Genomic DNA, 24,388 nt, shown 5'->3' on the forward strand with positions numbered 1-24,388 from the left:
CCTTGTTAATAAAATTGATAAAACATGTGTCATTTTCATCACACACACACACACACACACACACACACACACACACACACTCACACCACACACACTACATAATATATATATATATATATATATATATATATATATATATATATATATATATATAAATATATATATATATATATTATTTTTTTTTTTTTTTTTTTGTTTGTTGCTTTAGGTCTCTTCCAACACAATTGAGGTTATATGAGAGACCGCTGAAACAAAAAAAACAAGCAATCTAACAAAAATAGTACAAATGTAAATCAAAATCATAACCTAAAGATATCATAAGCTAAATTATAAATAACCAAGAACAAACAGGCAGAAGATTTACAGAAAAAAAAATATCCCCTGTCAAAAATACAATCACAAACCAAAGAAGCAGGATAGGCTAGTAAAGAGAAGAAGAAACGACATCACTATCGGATCGTACACCCATGCGAACATCATAGGTATATGATTCAAGGGTGATGCTCCCATCCAACCACCCGCTTATATATATATATATATATATATATAATATATATATATATATATATATATATATATATATATATATATATATATATATATATTTAATTGGCCAATATGCTTACTGTTATGGTATATTATTATCATTGAGTTATCGTTCTTAGCAATTTTAGTACCAACATTGTATCTGCATGAATAACACACTAAATTATATTTAAATATTAAAAGCAATGTCACAATTTATTATATTTTATGAATACATCATATTCGTATTGTTAGTTCGACACATTTGCATTGACATAAATATTTATTATATTTCAACATTGTCATTTTAAATGGTACTATGTCTGTGATATGACCCATCGTGTCAAAACGGTATTAAGTCGGAGTGAACCAGATGCTAAATAGCCAAAATTAATGCTAAATTGGCCCAAAATACGAATCATTGGCATTGATACCCTGAAATATGATATTCATTCTTCTCAATAAAACATACAAACTCAATCCAAGACTGATATTTCTAGCCAAAAATTCAAATTTCATAATTTTAATCATTCCGACATAATACCGTTTTGAGACGGAGGGTCACATATATGATTTGTAGTAGAATTGTTGATGGGCCACCGATGAGTGTCTTTCCAAGACAGAGTTGGTATGCACTGCCTGTGGTGCATAATATTAGCAATCATAGGCTTCAACTTCAAGCAATGAAAACAAAGGTGGATTACCTACCTTTGCAATGCCAATAATGCCCATGGAATGTCAGATATTCATTAGGAGGAAGGCACGGGTTTAAGATAGAAATCTTAAAAGATGTGTACAACATGACATGCTCCACTCTTCTAAAAAGTTTGAAAATTGATAAAGTATACTCTTCCTCTTTGCCTGATTGAGTTACTGTAGAAAATAATGAATGGCAAATCGCGAATACTTCTAATGAAGAAAAAAAACACAGGCACTATCCAGTAATTCTATGGTGTTATAGTAATGTAAAATGTTGCTGCTGGAAGCTCGAAGAAATAATCCTAATCCGAATCCTAACAAAGCCAACACCAACGGACCAGAAAGATTTTTTTTTTTTTTTCATTTTAAGCAAGTTTGACTTAATCCAGTATCAATGTAAATGTCGCTGCTCGAAGCTCGAAGAAATAAATAACAATGTGAAATTGAATGTAAGCTTCAATTTAATTACAATAACGGATCAAATGAATGTCTCGGGTTTCCCCTTTATGAACAAAACAGGATGAACGAAACAACGCCACTACCACATTATCTCATTCATCTGTAGTGTTTCATTCATCCTGTTTGGTTGATAAAGGGGAAACCCAATACGTTCATTTGATCTATTTTTGTAATTAAATTGAAGCTTACATTCAATTTCACATTGTTATTTATGGTGCAATAGTAGCATGTCTAATGAGTAGTCATAAGGATGTCCGTGGTTCAGTCCCCAGTTGTACTGTTTCTGCTTTATCTGGCACTGGGTGGTAATAACGCGCACATTTTCAGATATCCATCTATGGAATGTCATTGGAAAGTCTTACAAAATGGCTGTGTGGCGTGTACACTCCAGCCATTTTCCTTACCGTAAATGGTCAAAGATCGATATGAAATATTTGATGTAAGCTCTAAAGGAAATAATTTCGTAATTACAACAAACATTTTTTTGAAATAATAGAAATAATTTGTATTTACAGGGATCTTTTCCAAAACAAAAAAAAATAAAATCTATTTTACATTATTTATTCTCCAAACTTGGTGAAAAAAAAATGGAATTGTGAGGTTGACATTTGAATTATATAAGAGTCGAATCAATTTTTTTACAACTTTTTTCTTTTCTTACTCGATGAGTCAACATCCAAAACCTACAAAGTCGCTTTTTCAACATTCACAGAAAAATTCAACTTTTTGTCTTCATTCACTTTTACTTAACTCACTCAATCCAAGAGATTTTTGCTACTTTTCAAAATTGGAAAAAAATGTATTAAAAATTAGCATGTGGATAGATATTTTCATTCAACTACCATTAACATCCAAAAACTAAAAACATTAGCCTTGATACGACGCCTATAATTTGTCTCAAAAAAATGTAATAAATAGGCATGGGGTAATTTTTTTTTTGTTTGTTTGTTGCTTTAGGTCTCTTCCAACACAATTGAGGTTATATGAGAGACCGCTGAAACAAAAAAACAAGCAATCTAACAAAAATAGTACAAATGTCAATCAAAATCATAACCTAAAGATATCATAAGCTAAATTATAAATAACCAAGAACAGACAGAGGATTTACAGGAAAAAAAATATCCCCTGTCAAAAATACAATCACAAACCAAAGAAGCAGGATAGGCTAGTAAAGAGAAGAAGAAACGACATCACTATCGGATCGTACACCCATGCGAACATCATAGGTATATGATTCAAGGGTGATGCTCCCATCCAACCACCCGCTGGCATGGGGTAAAACCCCAGGTAAACAACGGGTATAGTCGGTGTTAGGGTTGAGTGAGTTAAAGAGGAAAACGCATATCTTGTTTGCCTCATAGGACAATACCTTGACTTAAAACATTAAATCTTCCCTGATGATTCTAAGGTGTCCAATAAATTACTTAAAAGTGTTAACCAATTATTTATCGGGATGTGACTTAGCCGGTTTTGAAAATCACCTCCTCTTTTACACCAGGAATAATCGTAAATTTGGATTTATCTGGTTTGAAACAACCAAATTGAAATGTACACACTGGATCAATAGAACTGAATTATTACACAGCACTGTCCACATCGAACTGTCTCAGCTCATCCTCTATAACAAAATCATAGTCAGGCGGCTTTGAAGGCAATGTTACGACATCGCCTTGTGGTCCGGATGTATTCCCATACATAACGGCCATTTCATAAGATGGAGGTGGAGTTCGAGACCTATTGTTGCTGTCATAGTCACCACCATCAACACCATCATCCCCATTGCCACTGACAGGACCACTAGGGGTTGCAGTTGAAAACGCTCCTGATAAACGCGACGACCTTCTCTCTTGAATCTGAGAACCAGGGGCGTTATTTGGAGTTCTTGGATTAAATGAACTGGAAGAAATGAAAGAATCACTTCCGTACGCAGGCGGTGGCCTGGATAGGATTTCATAGGAAGAGTCATCCTGTTGAGTTGATGGTATTCGACCTGCGTTCGTATCTGACGTGATTAATTGCGGATGTTGTGCCTGTTCCCGCAATTCTTGTGAAGGGGTTCTATTACGTTGATATGGGGAAGTTGAAAACGAGGAGGATAAAATGGGTTGGGGAGTTGAATTTTTCAATCTGAACATCCGTCGAAAGAAATACACAATGATGAGAACAGCTGCTATGATTGAGACAAGGCCTACGATAATTCCAACAACCAGTCCAGTGGTCGTGTCATCTGACTCTTCTGATTCTAAAGACGAACAGGGTGGCCAAAATAATCATATTAATTGGTTAGTAAAATAAATGAATAAATAAATAAATAAATACATGAATAAATGATAATAATAATAATAATAATAATAATAATAATAATAATAATAATAATAATAATAATAATAATAATAATAATAAATAATAATAATAATAATAATAATAATAAAAATAGTAATGATAATAATAATAATAATAATAATAATAATAATAATAATAATAATAATAATAATAATAATAATAATAATAATAATAATAATAATAATAATAATAATTCGCAACAATTTAAGATCTTATTGTTTTTGTTTTTAAGGGTTTTAAAGTGCCAGAAGACAATAGAGAATAAAAAATTTTTTCGCGGCGGTGGTGGGGTTTGAACCTGCGACCTTATTGGTACGACAACTCCGCCTGGCAGGTGAGAGCGTGGCTCTACCGTGTGAGCTATCCACGAACACAAAAATATTCGTTTCAAACCCAAAGTCATTTCTAGATTTTTTTTTTTTTTTTTAATTTTTATTCTCTATTGTCTTCTGGCACTTTTCTACTCACTTCATATCTTGTTGTTACCAACATAAGTGCCTGCTCCACTCACTTTTCTGAATTAAAAATTCACCCCATACACCGGAGCATACTCAATGTCTCAATCGTTTCTATGTTATATGTTTGTGATGAGAATATTGGCTATTAAGCTTAACTGCTGGTCAAAATTACTTCGCGATGGTGGTGAACGAATCGGCGATCTCAAGAAGTGGGTGAGAGAGGGATCTAGAAATGACTTTGGGTTTGAAACGAATATTTTTGTGTTCGTGGATAGCTCACACGGTAGAGCCACGCTCTCACCTGCCAGGCGGAGTTACCGTACCAATAAGGTCGCAGGTTCAAACCCCACCACCGCCGCGAAAAAAATTTTTATTCTCTATTGTCTTCTGGCACTTTTCTACTCACTTCATATCTTGTTGTTACCAACATAAGTGCCTGCTCCACTCACTTTTCTGAATTAAAAATACTACTACTACTACTACTACTACTACTACTACTACTACTACTACTACTACTACTGTTGCTGCTGCTACTTTCACTATTATCATTACTCCTACTACTACTACAACTACTACTACCACTACTACTACTACTACTACTACTACTGCTGCTACTACTACTACAACTTCTACAACAACAACAACAACAACAACAACAACAACAACAACTGCTGCTGCTGCTGCTGCTGCTGCTGCTGCTGCTGCTGCTACTGCTACTACTAATACTACTATTACAACTACTACCATTACTACTACTACTACTACTACTACTACTACTACTACTACTACTACTACTACTACTACTATTACATTTCTTTTATGTCTTTTATCGTCCATTATTTTCTAGAAATTTCACGTCTCTCACTGGCCTTATCATTTCTATCACACCGCGCTAACGATTCGTTCACACTCCAACCATCGTTGCAATTTATACTGCATTTCATCTTATTTGTTTTCAACGTTTATTTGTTTATTGTTGTGCCGACGAAGGGTTTGTACCCGAAACGCCCATTGTCTGTACTGTTTCCACCGATTCCTCTCCATCATCACTCTTTCGTTAGTATTTTCGGGACCCCATGCTTCAGGCAGCGCCCACCGCTCTCTACTAAGAACAATGCTACACCGTGGATAAGAATCATTTAAGTGCCATCGTTATTTATATTTACTAAAAACATTACACACACAAACATTCTCAAACAATTTTTACACCCCTAAACTTGTCTCACACTATTTTTATTTGTGGGGAAAAAACAACAACAACAACAAAAAAAAAAAACGATCAAAACAAACACGAAGAAGAAATTGACGGTCTAGATATGATTTCTGTGCCACTTCGTACGACGCATGCGCAGCTGGAAAAGTAACACATTTCTATGACGTGTTGTGGTACATTTCCGAGGAATCCCCAGTTAAAAATAGATTGACCTCTGTAGTCTGAGACTTCGCTAGCGTAGTCAGAGACTTGATAGTCAGGGACGAAGTCTGACTTCATGAATAGCTTACTTTCCGTAGTCTCTGACTTCCCAAAGTCTTAGACTACAAAGTCTCAGACTTTGCTATAGTCTGAGACTACCATAGTCCCGCTCCATGTATCAGACCCCTGCATATTACTGGATGATTATAAAATTCATTATCTTGAAGCAAAAAAAATGCAACCCCCCCCCCCCCCCTCCCAAATGTATTTATTACAAGAACTCACCTCTAGGTTGAGCCATAAACGACAGCTGAAATCCGCTGAATTCAAATTTCATGTTGGAGATGAAGTGAACCATCATTTGTGACGAGGAAGTCTCTAGTAATCTCCCTTTGGACCTTGTTCCGCAAACGCGACTCATGTGGATCAGATTTCCTGACTTTTTCACTATAAATAATAACGTGAAGTTGAATGTAAGCTTCAATTTAATTACAAAAACAGATCAAATGAACGTTTCGGGTTTCCCCTTTATCAACAAAACAGGATGATTGAAACACCACAGATGAGCAGCAACATTTACACTGACTTTTTCACTGGAAATGGAGGATTGGGTTTTATTTGTTTTGTTGTTGTTTTTTTTTTTAAAGATGTACTGTTTCATTTTTATAAAACAAGTGTGACCCACTGTTTGAAATCGTTATTATGTGTGTGTGTGTGGGGGGGGGGGGTAATTCAGATGCTAAAAATTGAAATCATAGCTCCAAAAATGGAAAACTTAGGGTTAAGTTAGAATATTTTATTATCTGGTGAGCATATTCAAAATTTTCACCTTCCGACTCATAATGTCATTTGCACTGACACAAATTGTTAGTGCATTACCCATAGTTGTTTCCCCTTTTGGGTATGAAAGGAAATGTTTCAAGAATAAATTCTCTCTTACGTGAGCCTTCATTGTCATTTTTTAAATCAAGAGCCATCTGGCTGTTCATGGAGGACATGACAGAAATGTAGTTTTCTCCTTCCCTTCTAACCCATTAAATGAACTTAACTCACTCAATCCTAGAGATTTTTGCTACATTTTTCAAAATTGGCAACAAAATGCATTAAAAAATGAGCATGCACATAGATAGTTTTATTCAACTACGATTAACATGTAAAACTAAAAGCATTAGCTTTGATACTACTACCCCTATAATTTGGTTGAAAAAATGTAATAATAGGCATGGTGTAAAAGTAACACTGGGTTTACTACAGATGTAGTCGGTGTTAGGATTGAATGAGTTAAGAAGACATTGGAACAAATAGACAAAAGATGGACATTCAATAGATACAAACTATAACGGACATTCAACCTTTCATAGATTCATCTCTGAGACCAATTATTTGTTTTAAAATGTTGTCAATCCACACACAGCCTTCAATAATAAACAAAACAAAAAACAAAACAAAAATAAAAAAAAAACAGACAATTACTTGTAGATAAGACACATAATCTTACACTTCATTAAAGTTAGTTCTGCTGTCCTATTTATCTCACCTCAGTCTCTTGACTGAATTGATCATAGAGGAGACAAGAGAGTCAATTCCGCATCTATTTGGCCCCATTCATCCCCGTTTTCTGCCTTGTGGATGAGAGTCGGACTGTCCGCCCTTGACCATTCTTTAATGTTGTCTACCATGATCTGGATATGTCAACCTCTTTTTCTCCCTCCTTCTAACGCAGTGTACTATATAATATTGGTTATAGAGTCCATGTCATGTTACATGACCAAACCATCTCTTTTTGATGATGGCAAGTTGGGGCTCTTATAGACCAATCACGTACTCATTTGTCTTGTGGTCTGTCCAGGAAATGCCAAGGTGTTTTCTGCAAACATCTTCTCTCAAAGACGTGTAGTCTCTTCGTGGATTCTGCTGACAGACCTTGAAGGCAGGAATGCCAAAATGTCAGCAGAATTTATTTTTTTAATGGTTGTTGGGGACAGTCGGTTGCAAACGGAAAAAAAACAAAAAAACAGAGGGTTACACCAAGCTTCTGCTCTCCTGATAAAAGACTTACTAACCTTCAAAGAAATCCAAATAATCCCGAGTACACTCATCATCGAGATCAGCTCCATCAATCTCGATTTTCTCAATGAACAATTTTATTATAAAGTTTGGCTTAACTGCTTCAATCTTCCACTCACAATGTTGATTTCTGGATGAGAAGAAAAGCAAATACTTATTTATTTTTTTAAAGATCACAACCAACGTGAACACTTGTTATGAAATGTGGGAATATTCCTGTTTGTTACTTACAAACGCCTTAACCTGAAACAATGTCATGGTGAACCATTCACCTAAATTAAATTTAACTCACTCAATCCTAGAGATTTTTGCTACTTTTCAAAATTGAAAAAAAAAAACGTATTAAAAATCAGTATGTGCATAGATATTTTTATTCAACTACCATTAACATGTAAAAACTAAAAACATTAGCTTTGATACTAGGCCTATAATTTGTTTCAGAAAAAAGGAAATAAATAGACATGGGGTAAAAGTAAGCCAGGTAAACTACGGATATAGTCGGTGTTAGGGTTGTGTGAGTTAAAGTTTAAAAAATGATAAAAACTGAATAATCTTATTTTATTCATTCATTTATTTTTTTTTCTATATATTTATTATCATTGCTTTTTATTTTTCATTTCAAGAAAGTACTCGCATTCTCCTAAACAAAGAAAAAAGCATTTAAATCTAATTCAACTTTCACGGTTTAGGCACTCATTTTACACCTGAGTAAAGTGAGCGAATGTGAGTAAAGAGCCTTTTCCAAGGACTCAACTATGCGCCGAGCAAGGCTCGAACCCAGGACCTTCCTATCCGAAAAAGAGTGTCATACCATTAGACCACATATCTGCATATAGTTTACACTATTTTTAATTTCCTGCAATAATTTTCTGCATTGGTTCTATTCATCAAGCGGTAGAACAGTGGGTATTTTATTTAGACACACACAATCAAAAGTAACCCACATAAAAGCATCTTAAGGCAATTCAAATTTCACGGTTTAGATTCAAAATTTAATTTTCAACATGATTAACCAAGCCCAGGGTAGCAGATTATGACAGTGAGATTTAGCATAGATTTAAACTTATTAACATCACTAAAAAAATAATATGTAAAAATCACATGTACGGTCTTATGACAAGTGAAAAATAAAAAAAAAGAATGTCTATGAAACAAGTTAAATAGTGAAAGTTAAAAGAAGTCCTTTAAACTTGTGAAGACAAGAGTTTATTCTAGTTTCTGTAAATGAACATCAACAACTGCTTGCTACCATTTGGAAAAAATGCTAGCCTATCCCAAAAAATACTTTCCTCCAGATCTGAACTATTCCATTACTGTTGGAAGGACAGACAGGTATGCAAAACCTTGGACAGATACCAGTCCACTTAGCTGCAAGCCACATGCTCCTCAAACTGGAAGGACGCCCAAAGTTTTCAATACTTACGGTAGATAATTTTTTCCACCGACAATTGGAATTCGTATTCTCTTGACTACAGTGTCAGCTACCATCAATCTTGGACTGTCAAAATAGCTACATCCCATGGAGAACTGGGCATCTAATGAAAAGAAAACAAAATATATCTAAGATTACAAGGTTAGTCGATGGCTTTGATGCGGCTATATGGTCTTGTGGTATGACACTCGCTTTCGGATTGGTAGGTCATGGGTTCGAGCCCTGCTCGGCGCATAGTTGAGTCCTTGGAAAGACTCTTTACTCACATTCTCTCACCGTACTCAGGTGTAAAATGAGTACCTGGGCGTTAACAATGTTGTCTTTGTCCGAAAAAATGGTAATATCACCTAACAGGCGTCATGTTACGTCCTACATGTTAAGTGTGGTTGTTGGCCAGGGACCCCTTGTAAAGCACTTTGAGCACGTTAAGTGGATATTGCCCTATATAAAAGCTCAATTTTAAAAAACATTTTTCTGATGTTTTCAGATCTTTTGTCATGTAATGGCTGCGGTTCCCTGTGAATGAAAATTCAAACCCATTACATGATAACCAGCTTTCTGTGAAATGAATGAGGATGATGTCACTCAGCTATTTGTTATTGTTTTTAGACAGCCAGAGAGGTGATCAGTTCTCTCTCACTAAATTTATTCAATCATACATGATAGGAAAATTTAGCATTTTAAAAATTGAGCATTTATATGGATCAATATCCACTAAAAGCACTCAAAGTGCTTGACAATGGGTCCCAAGCCAACAGTAACATTTAACATGTAGAGCTAGACAACATATGCCTGTAGGCGATATTGCAATTTTTCCGACAGAGACAATGCTTTTAATGGCCAGGTGCTTCATTTTACACCTGTTTAACATGAGAGGAGGTGAGTAAAAAAGAGTCTTCTCCAAGAACTCTGCCTTTTAGAGCAGGGCTCAAACTCTAGACTTTCTGGTCTGAAGGCAAGTGTCATACCACAAGACCGCATAGCTACAATTTGTTTAGTTCGTGAGTTACTATTGTTTAATCAGGTAGAACTGGTGAGCATTTCAATTGACCGCAGATCATCAATAGGATCTATGGACTGGGAGGCCTTCATACAACCCACTAGCCTGTCCCAAAAATGCTTTCCTCCAGATCTAATAGACTGAACTATATCATTACTGTTGGATGGACAGAAAGGTATGTAAAACCTTGAACATGCTTGGGGGTCAGCATGGTTCAGTGGTACGGTCTTTCCTCGTACCCGAAAGGTGCCGAGTTTGATTACTGCGCTGTGTGGCCTTGAGCAAGTCAACTCAGTCTAGCTTAATTTGCGGTGATGCACTGCAGCTGACGCCTGGGTTATTCTGGTCTTCCCTTGGAAGAGATGCTAGAGAAAAATCTCCCCTATGGGATGAATAAAGAGAATTTTATTTTTGGGTCAACAAACGAGTTAAGTTATTTATAAATATGAAGAAAATCGCTCATATGAGTGGGGACAAAAACAAGCAGCACGAGGCAGAAAAACAATTAAAGAGGGTAATTTATGAAGAAAAACGTAAATATAAAGATAAAATGGAAACAAACCTTAAAAATTCAAATGCATCGCAGGCGTGGAGGATGATTAAAGAAATGGGTGGCGTTAACAACAAAAAGACAGATTTTAACAATGACACACATATGAATATCGAGGAATTAAATAAGTTTTACTGTCGATTCGACACCATTGACAACGTACTTTCAAAAATTAATATCATAACAAAAAATACGTCTCCTCCGCCAGAAATCGAAGAAGAGGCGGTCATCAATGTTCTTAAATTATGTAAAAAGAAAAAAGCACCAGGTCCAGATGGACTTAGTGGGGAACTCATTTCAAACTGTAACAACCAACTAGCTGTCCCTTTCTTGCCTATTTTCCAACGTTCAATAGATGAACAGAAAATCCCAATTATATGGAAAACATCGACTATAATTCCAGTACCCAAAAAGAATCCACCAACTCAGCTGAATGATTATAGACCTGTTGCTTTAACATCAATTATTATGAAATGTCTGGAAAAAATTCTGAAAAGAGAGCTGTTGCAATTTATATATGACCAACACATACTTGATCCATATCAGTTTGCCTACCAACAAAATCTTAGTGTGGAAGACGCACTCCTCACAGTGATGCATTCAATATCAAATCACTTGGATGTTTCACCCGCCAACTACTGCCGAATCCTATACGTCGATTTTTCGTCTGCCTTTAATGCCATGAAAACCAACATATTAATCAGTAAACTGCATGCTCTAAACCTTCCCCATTACCTCATCAACTGGTATAACAACTTTCTCATCGATCGCCCCCAACATGTCAGAGTAGGCTCAAATATATCATCAGTAAAAACTCTTTCAAACGGATGCCCACAAGGGTGTGTAAGCTCACCTCTACTTTACATCCTCTATACAAACGATTGTGTGGCTAGCTTTGATAACTGCCAACTCATCAAGTATGCTGATGACACCGCAATACTCGGCCTGCTCAATGATTCCGTCTCCGAATTTAAATACACTGAGCAAGTTAGTAAATTCAGCAAATGGTGTGCCGATAACTGTCTAGAGCTCAATGTAACAAAAACAAAGGAACAACTGTTTGATCACAGAAAAATAGGAAAAAGAGCAAGACAAATAACAAAAATTAACAATCAGGCGGTTGAAACTGTTGAAACGTTTAAATACCTTGGTGTAATTATAGATAACAGTCTAAGATTTGAATCGCACACCAACAATGTCATCAAAAAATGTAACCAGCGCTTGTATATACTCAGAAAATTAAGGTCTTTCAATGTGAACAGAAAGACCATGATACAAATCTACAAGTCATTAATATTGAGTATCGTTTCGTTTGGCATCACAACGTGGTATGGAAGCTGTGGAACAAAAGAAAAATCCAAACTACATAGAACCCTCAGAGAGGCTTCAAAAATAATTAACACAGACCTTAGAAGCCTTGACACAACTTACATTAATGCAGTTGAGAAGAAATCTTTTAACATTATCAACGAAAAGAGGCATCCGCTGAACGAAAAATTCCAACTTCTGCGCTCCGGAAGACGGTATCTAGAAGCAAAATGTCGGACAAATCGACATAAGACAACCTTCATTCCAACCGCCATAAAATTAATTAACAAATCTTCTGTGGAAAAATGAGACAACCAATGAAAATAACGAGAAGCAGTGTCGTGAATCATCATCATCGACATTGCCGCCGTCGTTATCATCATCATCATCATCATCATCATCATCATCATCATCATTATCGTAGTCATCATCATCATCATCATCATCATCATCATCATCATCATCATCATCATCATCATCACAATTATTGCCATCTTCTTCTTAATATAAGACACTATATTTATAATATGGTTATCTGCTGTCCCAGCAAATATATCGTATCGTTCTATCTGTCTGTGTGTGTGTCTGTGTGTATGTATATATGTATGTATGTATGTATGTATGTATGTATGTATGTATGTATGTATGTATGTATGAATGTAGGCATGCATATACGATGATATGCTGGTTTGTATGTATGTCTGCATGTATGTATGTATGTATGTATATGTGTTTGTATGTACGCTCATTTCTTTTGTATACATGTGTAGAAACAATGTGCAAGCGTGTATGTTCGTGTATGGCTGGGTCTGTATTTGTAAATGTGTTGATGTTCATACCATGAACCAAACTGAGCATTGTTTACCTCACATGAATTGCCTTTAATTTGGACAATAAAGATTATTATTATTATTATTATTATTATTATATTTTATTTATTTATTTTCAATATTTGTAAAGGCAAACTATTGTGTGGCTATGTGGTCTTGTGGTATGACACTTGCCTTCAGAAGTGGATGGTCCAGGGTTCGAGTCCTGCTCTGAACAGCGTATAGTTGAGTCCTTGAAAAAGGCTTTTTAATTTTACTGACATCTTCTCGCCATTCTAAGGTGTAATATGAGTACATGGCCATTAACAGCGTTGCCTCTGTCGAAAAAAATAGTAAAATCACCCAACAGACATCATGTCTCATCCTGCATGTTAAGCATTGCTGTTGGCTAGGGACCCGCTTGTAAAGCACTTTGAGTCTGTTTAGTGGATATTGCACTCTATAATATAATAAATGCTCAAAATGTTTTAATTAAACTATTATTGAAACCTGTGATAAATTCATTGGATTGTTTTAAATAGAAAAATACCTCTTCTACCTTTGGAATAATTCAACATTGAGATTATAAGTATCTTTTTTCTTTGGTGGGGGGATAGGGGGTGGGGGGGGGGGATGTTTTTTGGTTGTTTTCCTTTAACATGATACATTGACATCTTGTGCTTAACGAAACTTGGTTGGTATTTGGTTGTCGAATTCTAATTTTTAAAAAAGTCAATCTGACTTACCAACAAAGCATAATAGGCTACTGGCAAACAAGACGAATATCCATGACATTCTTGTTGTGACAAAAGTTGACATCTTGATGGTTTTGATGAAAAACGAAGCATCAAGCACACATAGGTCTATAATGCTACCAATAACTTCATGATTGGTAGGAAGGATTTCTTTTTACTGCAGCCTGATATGCAAACTTTATCTATCAGTTGCATGTTTCAGCGACTCAGAGAACTTGAAATTTTAAAGTTTTCTCAGTCGACACCTGTAAAAAGATGAGTTGTATTAGAAAACTGTCAAATTTGACGTCAAAATGTGTAAACACCGCCGTTAACATCGTAGTGAGGTGGGAATGAAGTACAAGTTGGAGAATCACAGAAAGTTACGTGTTAACAAATTATATAAAGATGAGTAAAAGAATCAAGATGGGCTTTACAACCATTAGCTAATATCAATATGATGTCACTTGTGTCACCCTTCGATGTTATTGTCAAAATGAGTAATGGTTGGAGCTAGATTAGACGTCTAGACTAATTAATATCAATATTAATAACAGGTAGAGTAATAAGCCTGATGAAAAAAAATAAATGAAACAAAAATGGTAAGTCAATTTTGTTTCCACCCTACGCCTACTGTACTACTAACATGCTTAGCTGTAGCCAAAATCAACATTCAAACATTGAATACCCTTAGCATAAAGAGGATGATAGTCTCATTTCTTCTTAGGAGTATGATTAACTTTTGAATGGAGTATAGAGTTTGTTTAACCTAACAGTGATTCAGCAGATCAGTATCTCCCTGTCAAGTTCAACATGTTTGGAAATTAGTAAAGTTTGCGAATGATAATTTAAAGTTCAACTCAATAACCTTAATTCGACAAACTACTAGACGTCTAAGCTACAATTATATAAAAGGCTGTCATTATTCCCAGACGCCTGTCTGGGGATAATAAAAATTCGTTATCCCCAGACAGGTGTCTGGGGATAACCAATTTTTGTTATCCCCAGACACCTGTCTGAGGATACTATCCCCAGACGCATGTAGCAAGTGGGCAGAAAGATTTTATGCAAAATGCCAAACTAGGCGTGAAAAATACCAAATATTCTGGAAAAAATACTAGTGGTTGTGTCCCAAAACAGTTAATATATCAAGTGATATTTAACACAAGATGAAAGTAAATAGTGATCAAATGTCAAATCCAGCTCTTTTAAAAAAAAATATTTTAAAGCAAATGGATCAATGAAATTTCTTTTGTTACTTTGATCTGAAAACGTCAAACTGGCAATTCGACTTTTTATTTTCAACCAGGAAGAAAGTTGTTAATCATCAAATCTGTTCATAGTCCACCAACCATTTAAATTTTCATTACCAACCTACCTGATAACTTTATTGATCATCTCTTGTTTCTATAATTTGCTCATTCTGGCCACAATTTTGGGGCCGACCGGGAATAATTTTTATGTCGCGGACGAATTCCTAGGCCATGGTGTTGTTCGCCCCAAAGCCCAAAACCCACATCTGTTAGTTTCCTGTCTGCTTCGCACAAGACAATACAATTGAGTATCACACGTCCACAAAACTAGATCCAACAACATATTTTTATTCGAATCAGAGATGAAATTAACTACCAAAACAAGGAAGCAAAAATGGTGGAAATACGTTTAGCTCATATATGAATTTAAAATATTCCGATAGCGGTGTGGATAGGCAGCTCAGTGGGTAAAGCCACCTTTCATTTTACTCCTTTTAGCTGCGCAGATTCGACCCAGTCGCGACCGCCCCCCCCCCTCCCCCCCCCCCCCCCCCCACTCATTTTTTTTTTTTTTTACTTTTCTTTCTTTCTTCCCAATTGATTTTCATTGTTTTCACTTTTGTTCCGAGTTCCGAGCAAGAGTTTTTTTTTAATCAGTTGAATTTTTTATTTCTCCGATAATATTATTTCATTATTTAATTTGCTCTAGATCTATTATTGTTTTTTTTTTTTTTTTTTTTTTGGTCAATGATAATAATAATAATAATAATAATAATAATAATAATAATAATAATAATAATAATAATAATAATAATAATAATAATAATAATAATAATAATGATAATAATAATAATAATTGTAATATTTGTTATTATTATTACTATTACCATCATAATCATTATTATATTATTATCAATAATAGTATTATTTTTATTATTAATACTCTTATTATCATACTATTACTATTATTATTATTATTATTATTATTATTATTATTATTATTATTATTATTATTATTATTATTATAATTGTTGTTATTATTTATTATTATTATTATTATTATTATTATTATTATTATTATTATTATTATTATTATTATTATTATTATTATTATTATTATTACAGTAGAATTACTTTAAACCGAAATTTTGGGGACCTTCTAAACCATTTCGGTTTAAAGACATTTTGGTTTAAAGTAAGTTCCCGTGTTGCAATGTTTTTCAAGGGTAGTAACGATTTAAGAAATTTGCTCATTTAATCGTATCACGGGTTTCCCGTTAAATGAAGTTGTTGAATAAATGCCGTCTTCGTAACCATTAATTTTTAAAAAAAGAATTTTGTGTGTTTTAATAATATTTTTGGGGGTTTTCGTTTTCAATTCAAAATTGTTGAAAGAGTTGAGTTCGGGATGCCGTGTAATTTACATATCTCCGTCTTGATCAACTTTTTTTCATCGACTTCACATAGTATTTTGATTTTAAACTGAAACGTGTAAGCACAGTGCTTTCTTTTAGTCAACTTTTAGTAAAATGCAAAGCTAAAATAAGATCGAAAGTTCTTGTGCGATAATTGATAATGAATGATGCGCAGCTACTCAGAGGTGAAGTGAAAAGGAACTGAAAAGGCGTGTCAATGCTAAGCTGTCTACTACACATCCCCCTTTTGTTGAAAAACCATTAGGTTCAAAGGCCTAATTACAAAGAACCCCCCCCCCCCCCCCCCCCCCCCCCCCCCGCCGCTCACATACACACATTTAAACAAAGTGGAAATGAAATGGCATTTCAATGGTGAGTTGTCTACCCCCCCCCCCCCCACTCCTTATCGTCATGTTGAAAATCCAGTCAGTTCCAAAGCATCAACACACGAAAGAGAACATCTCGCTTGCGTTATTCTACACCCCAACTCCCCCTCTTTCCTCATTTTTCGCCTGTCAGTCACCCACTGTCTTACTTTTCCAGTCTGTGCGATTGTGGTGTTGGCCAAGCCCAAGTGCAGTGATTGAAGTGTTTGTCCCCCCCCCCCCCACCCCACCCATCACCCTCATCTTATACTTACACTCTGTTTAATATCGTCGGGCATTATTACGTGTGGCCTCATTCCGGAATTTTTGAAGAAAAATGTAGAGAGAAAAAGGGAAGGTGCTCTCAAGTTGTTTCGGTTTAAAGAAAGTCCTGCTTAGAAGTATTTCGGTTCATCGTAAGAATTAGTACAAAGATAATGAAGAAACTTGTACAATTTATTAAATTCTTTGCGGTTTAAGGTATTTTTCGGTTTAAAGGAATTTTACTGTATTGTTAACACTATTCCCTTCTCCGAGGGAAATCTCTCTTTTTCTTTTTTTTTTATATTTTGACCTAAACCTTAGAGTTTTTTGTTTGCTAAACCTTTATGTAAATGTTCCGTTTCTGAGCATGAATTTCTTAAATTGTTTTTATTTTTAAAACAATTATTGTTTTTATTTTTAAAACAATTATTGTTTTTTTTTTTCTCCTCTATCTGACCATTTGGTCGCTCTCTGAATTTTTCTGTTTGTTTGCTTTTTAATTATTTATTCTTTTTAGACACTATTTGAGATCGGAGTGGGGACGAATATATTTGCTAGAAACTAGAAAAAAAAAACAAGAGAGAGAGAGAGAGAGAGAGAGAGAGAGAGAGAGAGAGAGAGAGAGAGAGAGAGAGTCTAATAATAAAAAAAAGAGGTGGGGGGAGGATGGATGGGACATTTATCCCTTTCAACGTTCTGTAAAAAGAAGACGGAATTAAAAAAAAAAATAATAAAATAAAATAAAGTGACGTTACCAGGATTCGAACCCACAACGTCGATTATGGTCAAACTTCCAGGGCAGACGACTAAACCATTCGGCCATGACACCCACTTCGAAGTCGACGCATATTGTGTATATGTAGTAACAACTGATTTTAATGTTGGTTAATTTTATGTTTTTATAGATATTTTATTAACTTTCCTTATTTCTATGTGCATCTGGAAACATTCCATATTCTGGAATGTGGATAATTGTTTAAAAGAGCGGAGTTTCAAATATGCGTCTGGGGATAATGAAAATTCGTTATCCCCAGACAAGTGTCTGGGGATAACAAATTTTTATTATCCCCAGACAGGTGTCTGGGGATAATCACAGCGTATATAAAAATACAATATCACAGACAAATGATATTTAAAATAAGGCTAGCACTATTCAGTATCTGATACTGAATAGTGGTTTTGCACTATTCAGTATCAGATACTGAATAGCGGTTTTGCACTATTCAGTATCTGATACTGAATAGTGGTTTTGTACTATTCAGTATCTGACACTGAATAGTGGTTTTGTACTATTCAGTATCTGACACTGAATAGTGGTTTTGCACTATAATACGGTGGGTTTTTTTTCCGAAACCTGACAAAGCTATGGGAAGAGGGCAGCTGTGGGAGTGTATATGGGACTCAGAGAAGTGTACACCAGTGGGGAGTGAACCTGGGACTGGGTTTCGGCGGGTTTCCAAATAAAAAGCAATTACTTTTTTTACGAAACACGACGACACCTGGCAATATCCGACAAAGTTATGAGAGGTAGGCAGCAGCGTGTGTGTGTGTGTGTGTGTGTGTGTGTGTGTGTGTGTGTGTAGGGGGGGGGGGGGGGGGGCGGAGAGGATGTACCTGAGATTCAGGGAATAATAATAATAATAATAATAATAATAATAATAATAATAATAATAATAATAATAATAATAATAATAATAATAATAATAATAATAATAATAGATCTTTCTTGTCCATAAATATGGCAATTTGTCATTTAGTTACACTTGTAACCCATAGATACTCTCACCGTACTCATGTGTAAAATAATTACATGGCCGTTAACAGCATTGTCTCTATCGGGAAAGTGTAATATGAGTCCAATATTCACTCCCACAGCTGCCCTCTTCCCATAACTTTGTAAGGTTTCGGAAAAAACCAAACATCGTATTATAGTGCAAAACCACTATACAGTGTCAGATACTGAATAGTGCTAGCCTATGGGAAGTGTACACCAGTGGGGAGTGAACCTGGGACTCTGGGTTTTGTAAAAAAGCAATAACAATATGGGGGGGGGGGGGGGGATTACATTTTTACGAAACCCGACAGTATGCGGCAAAGTTGTGGAAAGTAGGCAAAGCGTGGGGAGTGAACCTGGGACTCAATGAAGTGTACACCAGTGGGGAGTGAACCTGAGACTATGGTTTTCGGCGGGCTTCAGCTAGTTTCATATAAAAGCAATTAATTTTTTACGAAACCCGACGAAACCTGGCAATATCCGAGAAAGTTATGGGTAGTAGGCAAACAGTGCTGGGGAGTGAACCTGAGATTCGGGGAAGTGTACACTAGTGGGGAGTGAACCTGGGACTGGGTTTCGGCGGGTTTTGAAAAAAAAAGCAATTACTTTTTGTTTACAAAATGCACCAAATGCCAACAAAATGGGGCAAAGTTATGGAAAGTAGGCAAATAATGGGGAGTGAACCTGAGACTAAGGGAAGTGTACACCAGTAGGGAGTGAACCTGAGACTATGGTTTTCGGCGAGTTTCACATAAAAGCATTTACTTTTTTACGAAACCCGGCAATATCCGACAAAGTTATGGGAAGTAGGCAACAGTGGGGAGTGAACCTGAGACTCAGGGAAGTGTACACCAGTGGGGAGTGAACCTGAGACTCTGGTTTTTGGCGGGTTTCAGCGAGTTTCACATAAAAGCAATTAATTTTTTACGAAACCAGGCAATATCCGACAAAGTTGTGGGAAGTAGGCAACAGTGGGGAGTGAACCTGAGACTCAGTGAAGTGTACACCAGTGGGGAGTGAACCTGAGACTATGGTTTTTGACGGGTTTCAGGTAGTTTCATATAAAAGCAATTACTTTTTTACGAAACCCGGCAATATCAGACAAAGTTGGGGAAGTAGGCAACAGTGGGAGTGAACCTGAGACTCAGGGAAGTGTACACCAGTGGGGAGTGAACCTGAGACTATGGTTTTTGGTGGTTTTCAGCGAGTTTCATATAAAAGCAATTACTTTTTTACGAAACCTGGCAATATCCAACAAAGTTATTGAAGTAGGCAACAGTGGGGAGTGATCTTGAGATTCAGGGAAGTACACTTGTGGGGAGTGAACCTGGGACTCTGGATTTTGTAAAAAAGCAATACCGAGGGGGAGGGGGAATTACTTTTTACGAAACCCGACAAGGTTATGGGAAGTAGGCAGCAGTGGGGATTGAATCTGGGATTTGGACACCGATGAGGATTGAACCTGGGACTGTGAGAGGCTGATACCAGTGGACAGTGAGCTCAGAATGTACTTTTATTTCGAAACCTACTGAAATTGTCAAAAGTTATGGGAAGGGGGCACCATTGGGCAATGAACCGGGATTCAGGGAAGTGCACACCGGTTGGGAATGAACCTGGGACTGTGAGAAGAGGATATCAGTGGAAATGAACCTGGGACTATGGAAGATAGATACTAGTGGGAAATGAAGCCGGACTATGGGAGTTGGGTACCAGACGAGAATGAAGCAATTACTTTTTTACAAAACCCACCGAAAAACCATAGACTTAGGTTTACTCCCCAATAGTCTACACTTCCCTGAGTCTCGGTTCACTCCCCCACTGTTGCCTACTTTCTTTCCATAACTTTGTGGGATATTGTCGGGTTTCATAAAAAAGTAATTGCTTTTTTTTTACGAAACCCGGTCCCAGGTTCACTCCCCAATGGTGTACACTTCCCTGAGTCCCAGGTTCACTCCCCACTGCTACCTACTTCCCATAACTTTGTCGGGGTTCGGCGTGTTTTGGCAGGTTTCGTAAAAAAAGAAACACCCCTAAAAATACCACCTGTATTCAGAAAATAGATGTCAATTGTAGTCTAATATTCAGTATATCTATTTAAATTATTATTATTATTATTATTATTATTATTATTATTATTATTATTATTATTATTATTATTATTATTATTATTATTATTATTATTATTATTATTATTTTTATCATTATTATTATTATTATTATTATTATTATTATTATTATTATTATTATTATTATTATTATTATTATTATTATTATCATTATTTATTATTATTATTATTATTATTATTATTATTATTATTATTATTATTATTATTATTATTATTATTATTATTATTATTATTATTATTATTATGTATTATTATTATCACGTAAATTTTAATATAGTACGGCAATTAATTCACGGAAGTACATCGCTCAATTAAAATGGCAGAAAGTCTGGCCACATATTTATAATGAATCGGGTTTGTCTTAGATGACCAAACAAACAAACAACAACAACAACAACAACAAAAACAACAACAACAACAACAAATGAGACAAACAAAAAAAAAAGCAAGATTTTAAAAAATAATAAACAATAGAAGAGCACATCAATGAAAAACAACAACGAGATTATAACACATAAAAGATATTCGTAATAAATCGATAACTGATTAAATTACTCGAACTACTTGATTAAAAAAAAAAAATAATCATAATAATGATGATGATGACGATTACAACAACAACAACAATAATAATAATAATAATAATAATAATAATAATAATAATAATAATAATAATATATAATAATAATAATAATAATAATAATAATAATAATAATAATAATAATATAATAAATAATAATAATAATAATAATAATAATAATAATAATAATAATAGTAAGTAAGTAGAAATAATAATAATAATAATAATAATAATAAGAATAATAATAATAAAAGAACAATAGTATAATATCAACATTAAAGCAAATAAAATTATTAAAACAAAAGTTTAAAAAATATCAATAGACAGAAGGAATTTTTAAAATATTGGGGAAAAAAAAAAAAAAGTTATCCCTGCCGGGATTTGAACTCTCGAACCTTAGGCTCAGAGTCAAACAGCTTATATCCACCAAGCCATGGTGTCACTGAACTTTTTGTGACATTTAATCATGTCTATTTAGATATTTAAAAATGTATTTGAATGCCACTCTTACTTTGATATTTTGAACTATGTTAATTGTACAATAGCAGAAATTAAAAATTACGATCAAAATATTTTTACAACTTTGAATCGGGCTGTCAGTTACTGTACGTGTTCAATCTGGAAGTAGGTCAGCAGTTCAACCGAGATTGTCGCACTTTTCACTCTCTCTATAAAAAAGAGTTCCTTGTGGATACTGAATAGTGGCAAAGCACTATTCAGTATCAGATACTGAATAACCACTTCCTTAAAATAAAGTTCAGTAACTTTTTTGAGCTTCGTAATTAATATGCCCAGGAGATCGTTTTGCTGACCAGATAGAGGACCACCACTGGTCTAGCTCTCTTAACGAATATAACTTTCATTCAAGTTTGATGGCTTTGTTAATGAACAAAAAGCTAGTTTCAAACATTTACAGATAGAGCAAATTAATACGAAGCTAACAAGGCGAGGTAAGAAAGTGGAAGTAAGAAGTAGAAGGTATAGTAGGTCTTGCCCGATTTTTGAGGGGCTTGAAAGAGATAGAGCTTAGAGTAGTGATTGTGATGTAATGAGCACAACTTGCATTATTAAATTCCACCTTCTTCTTCCATTGGCTGCCAAAAGTTGTTAATAATTTGCTTTGCTTCCTTATTACTATTAGCGAGGTATGTAGTAGGGCTGTGCGGGTACCCGGGTAGGTATTGCAGACTATTTCGGGTACCCGGGTAGAATCCTCGGGTACCCGGGTATTTTTCAATTTCTCTTTAATACGTTATTTTATTGGTTTATAGAATATAATTCAATCATATTTAAGTTTTAAAAAAACTATCCGTAATCAAAATAAAATTATTGATTACATTATGGGCTTTCCAATAGCTAGGAATAAGTTAGGAATCAACCTGATTCCAAGAAGTCAACTTTCTCTCGGAAATCGAAACTAATGAACGTCCTTCCAAGAACTCGAGATGTGGACTATAAAAACGACCCCCAGAGTTGTTGACTTACTTGACTTAGATGCCTTTCGCGTCTCGACCGAAAGATCGGGTCGCCTTGGCTGTTTCCAGTATTTCCTGTGTGAGGTGTCTCCAATATTGCCGGTCCTCTGCTAGGGTTCTCAGATTTTCAAGGTCCCCTGCCGTTATGAGACTAATGCTTTGTCCAAGTGTTGTGAGGTTTTTGTTTAGGATCACAGAGTTGTTGCAGTCTTTATTTATTTATTTATTTTTTTTTTTGATTCTTAATATTTTGTTATATCTTTTTCTACAGTTTGTACAAATAAAGATATGATTAAAAAAAACAAGAAAAAAAAAACAAAAACCCCGCCATATCAGCCACCCCCCCCCCCCCCCCCCCCTTTTTTTTTTTTTAAATCATGGCGGGTACCCGGGTAATTGGGAACTATTACCCGGATCCTACCCGGGTAATAAATTACCCGGGTAGGAACAGCCCTAGTATGTAGACAGGAGAAATAAACAATATAAACTCATGATTTGTCATGATCAGATTGTTGAATGATAAACAGCTGAAATCTTTTTCTTATACTGTTAAAATTAACTTGTTTCTAATTTTGATTATTTTGCCTTTTGTTTTAAATTCTTGACTCACATAGGTATTTTAGTCATCAGACATTTTGGTAGAAATTTATGATAAAACCCGTTAAATGACCGAAATAAAAATATTATATTTTTGAAAAATAATTATATTCTCATCGCAGTTTTTTTCATAAAAAATTTCCCAAATTGAGAAAGCCAATCTGGTAATCACAAACACGGTGAAAGGTGTGGAAAGGTCAAGGTCTTTTTGGTACCTGTGTTTTCATTCCGCAACTAGATACAAACTGTCGGATTTAAATGCTGTGCGTTTGGCTTAGAAACTCACAACATTGTCATCCGGAAATGTAGATAGTATGAAGTTGACGTCACTGAGGTCCTTGTTATTGTTTTTTGCGATCCATGTTTATGAGTAATTCTTTCTAAACTGCATTAATCATACAAGAATCGTTCAAGATCTCACATAGTTTTGTGTGTTGGTCCGTTACTACTTCCGGATGGCAATGTTGTGAGCTTCTTAGCCAAGCGCATACTATCTGGAAATATAACGGACCAACACACAAAATTATGAGACTATGTGTAACCTTAAACGAAATTGACATCACTCAGATCTTTGTTATTGTTTGTTTGTTTGTTTGTTTTTTTGTTTTTTTTTTTGCCATCCATGTTTAGGAGTAACTCACACTAAACTGTATTAACCAGACTGTAAACGTTCAAGGTTACCCATATTTTTGTGCGTTGGTCGATACATATCCGGATGGCAATGTTGTGCGTTTCTTAGCC

At 35.1% G+C, this 24,388-nt stretch overlaps 1 protein-coding gene across 2 annotated transcripts; it reads right to left on the bottom strand.

Annotated features, from left to right (window-relative positions):
* Positions 1-612: 612 nt before the first annotated feature.
* Positions 613-14,729, bottom strand: LOC144957235 (uncharacterized). 2 transcript variants are annotated; one of them, XM_078888308.1, is made up of 6 exons: positions 14,667-14,729; positions 13,811-14,064; positions 9,389-9,500; positions 7,962-8,095; positions 6,184-6,345; positions 613-3,925 (listed from the first exon to the last, which is right to left on the bottom strand). In XM_078888308.1, exons 2-6 carry the CDS (start codon positions 13,881-13,883, stop codon positions 3,261-3,263), a joined length of 1,146 nt encoding a protein of 381 aa, XP_078744434.1. In that variant the 5' UTR covers positions 13,884-14,064; positions 14,667-14,729; the 3' UTR covers positions 613-3,260. The 2 variants fall into 2 exon arrangements, with proteins under 2 accessions (XP_078744434.1, XP_078744436.1); XM_078888310.1 differs by having other exon boundaries at positions 14,568-14,713.
* Between the last annotated feature and the right edge of the window lie 9,659 nt (positions 14,730-24,388).

The sequence above is a fragment of the Berghia stephanieae genome, chromosome 11 (assembly GCF_034508935.2).
Source record: "Berghia stephanieae isolate SIO BIC M18660-M18661 chromosome 11, UCSD_Bste_1.3, whole genome shotgun sequence".
In the NCBI taxonomy this organism is placed as follows: domain Eukaryota; kingdom Metazoa; phylum Mollusca; class Gastropoda; order Nudibranchia; family Aeolidiidae; genus Berghia; species Berghia stephanieae.

Bases quoted from the DNA above. Each gene is read 5' to 3' on its own strand.
- LOC144957235 (XM_078888308.1), bottom strand. From the start codon at position 13,883: ATGTCAACTTTTGTCACAACAAGAATGTCATGGATATTCGTCTTGTTT. The intron at 9,501-13,810 runs GTAAGTCAGATT...TCTTTTCATTAG, and splicing joins TAGCCTATTATGCTTTGTTG to ATGCCCAGTTCTCCATGGGA. The intron at 3,926-6,183 runs GTGAGTTCTTGT...GTTCGTCTTTAG, and splicing joins GTTTATGGCTCAACCTAGAG to AATCAGAAGAGTCAGATGAC.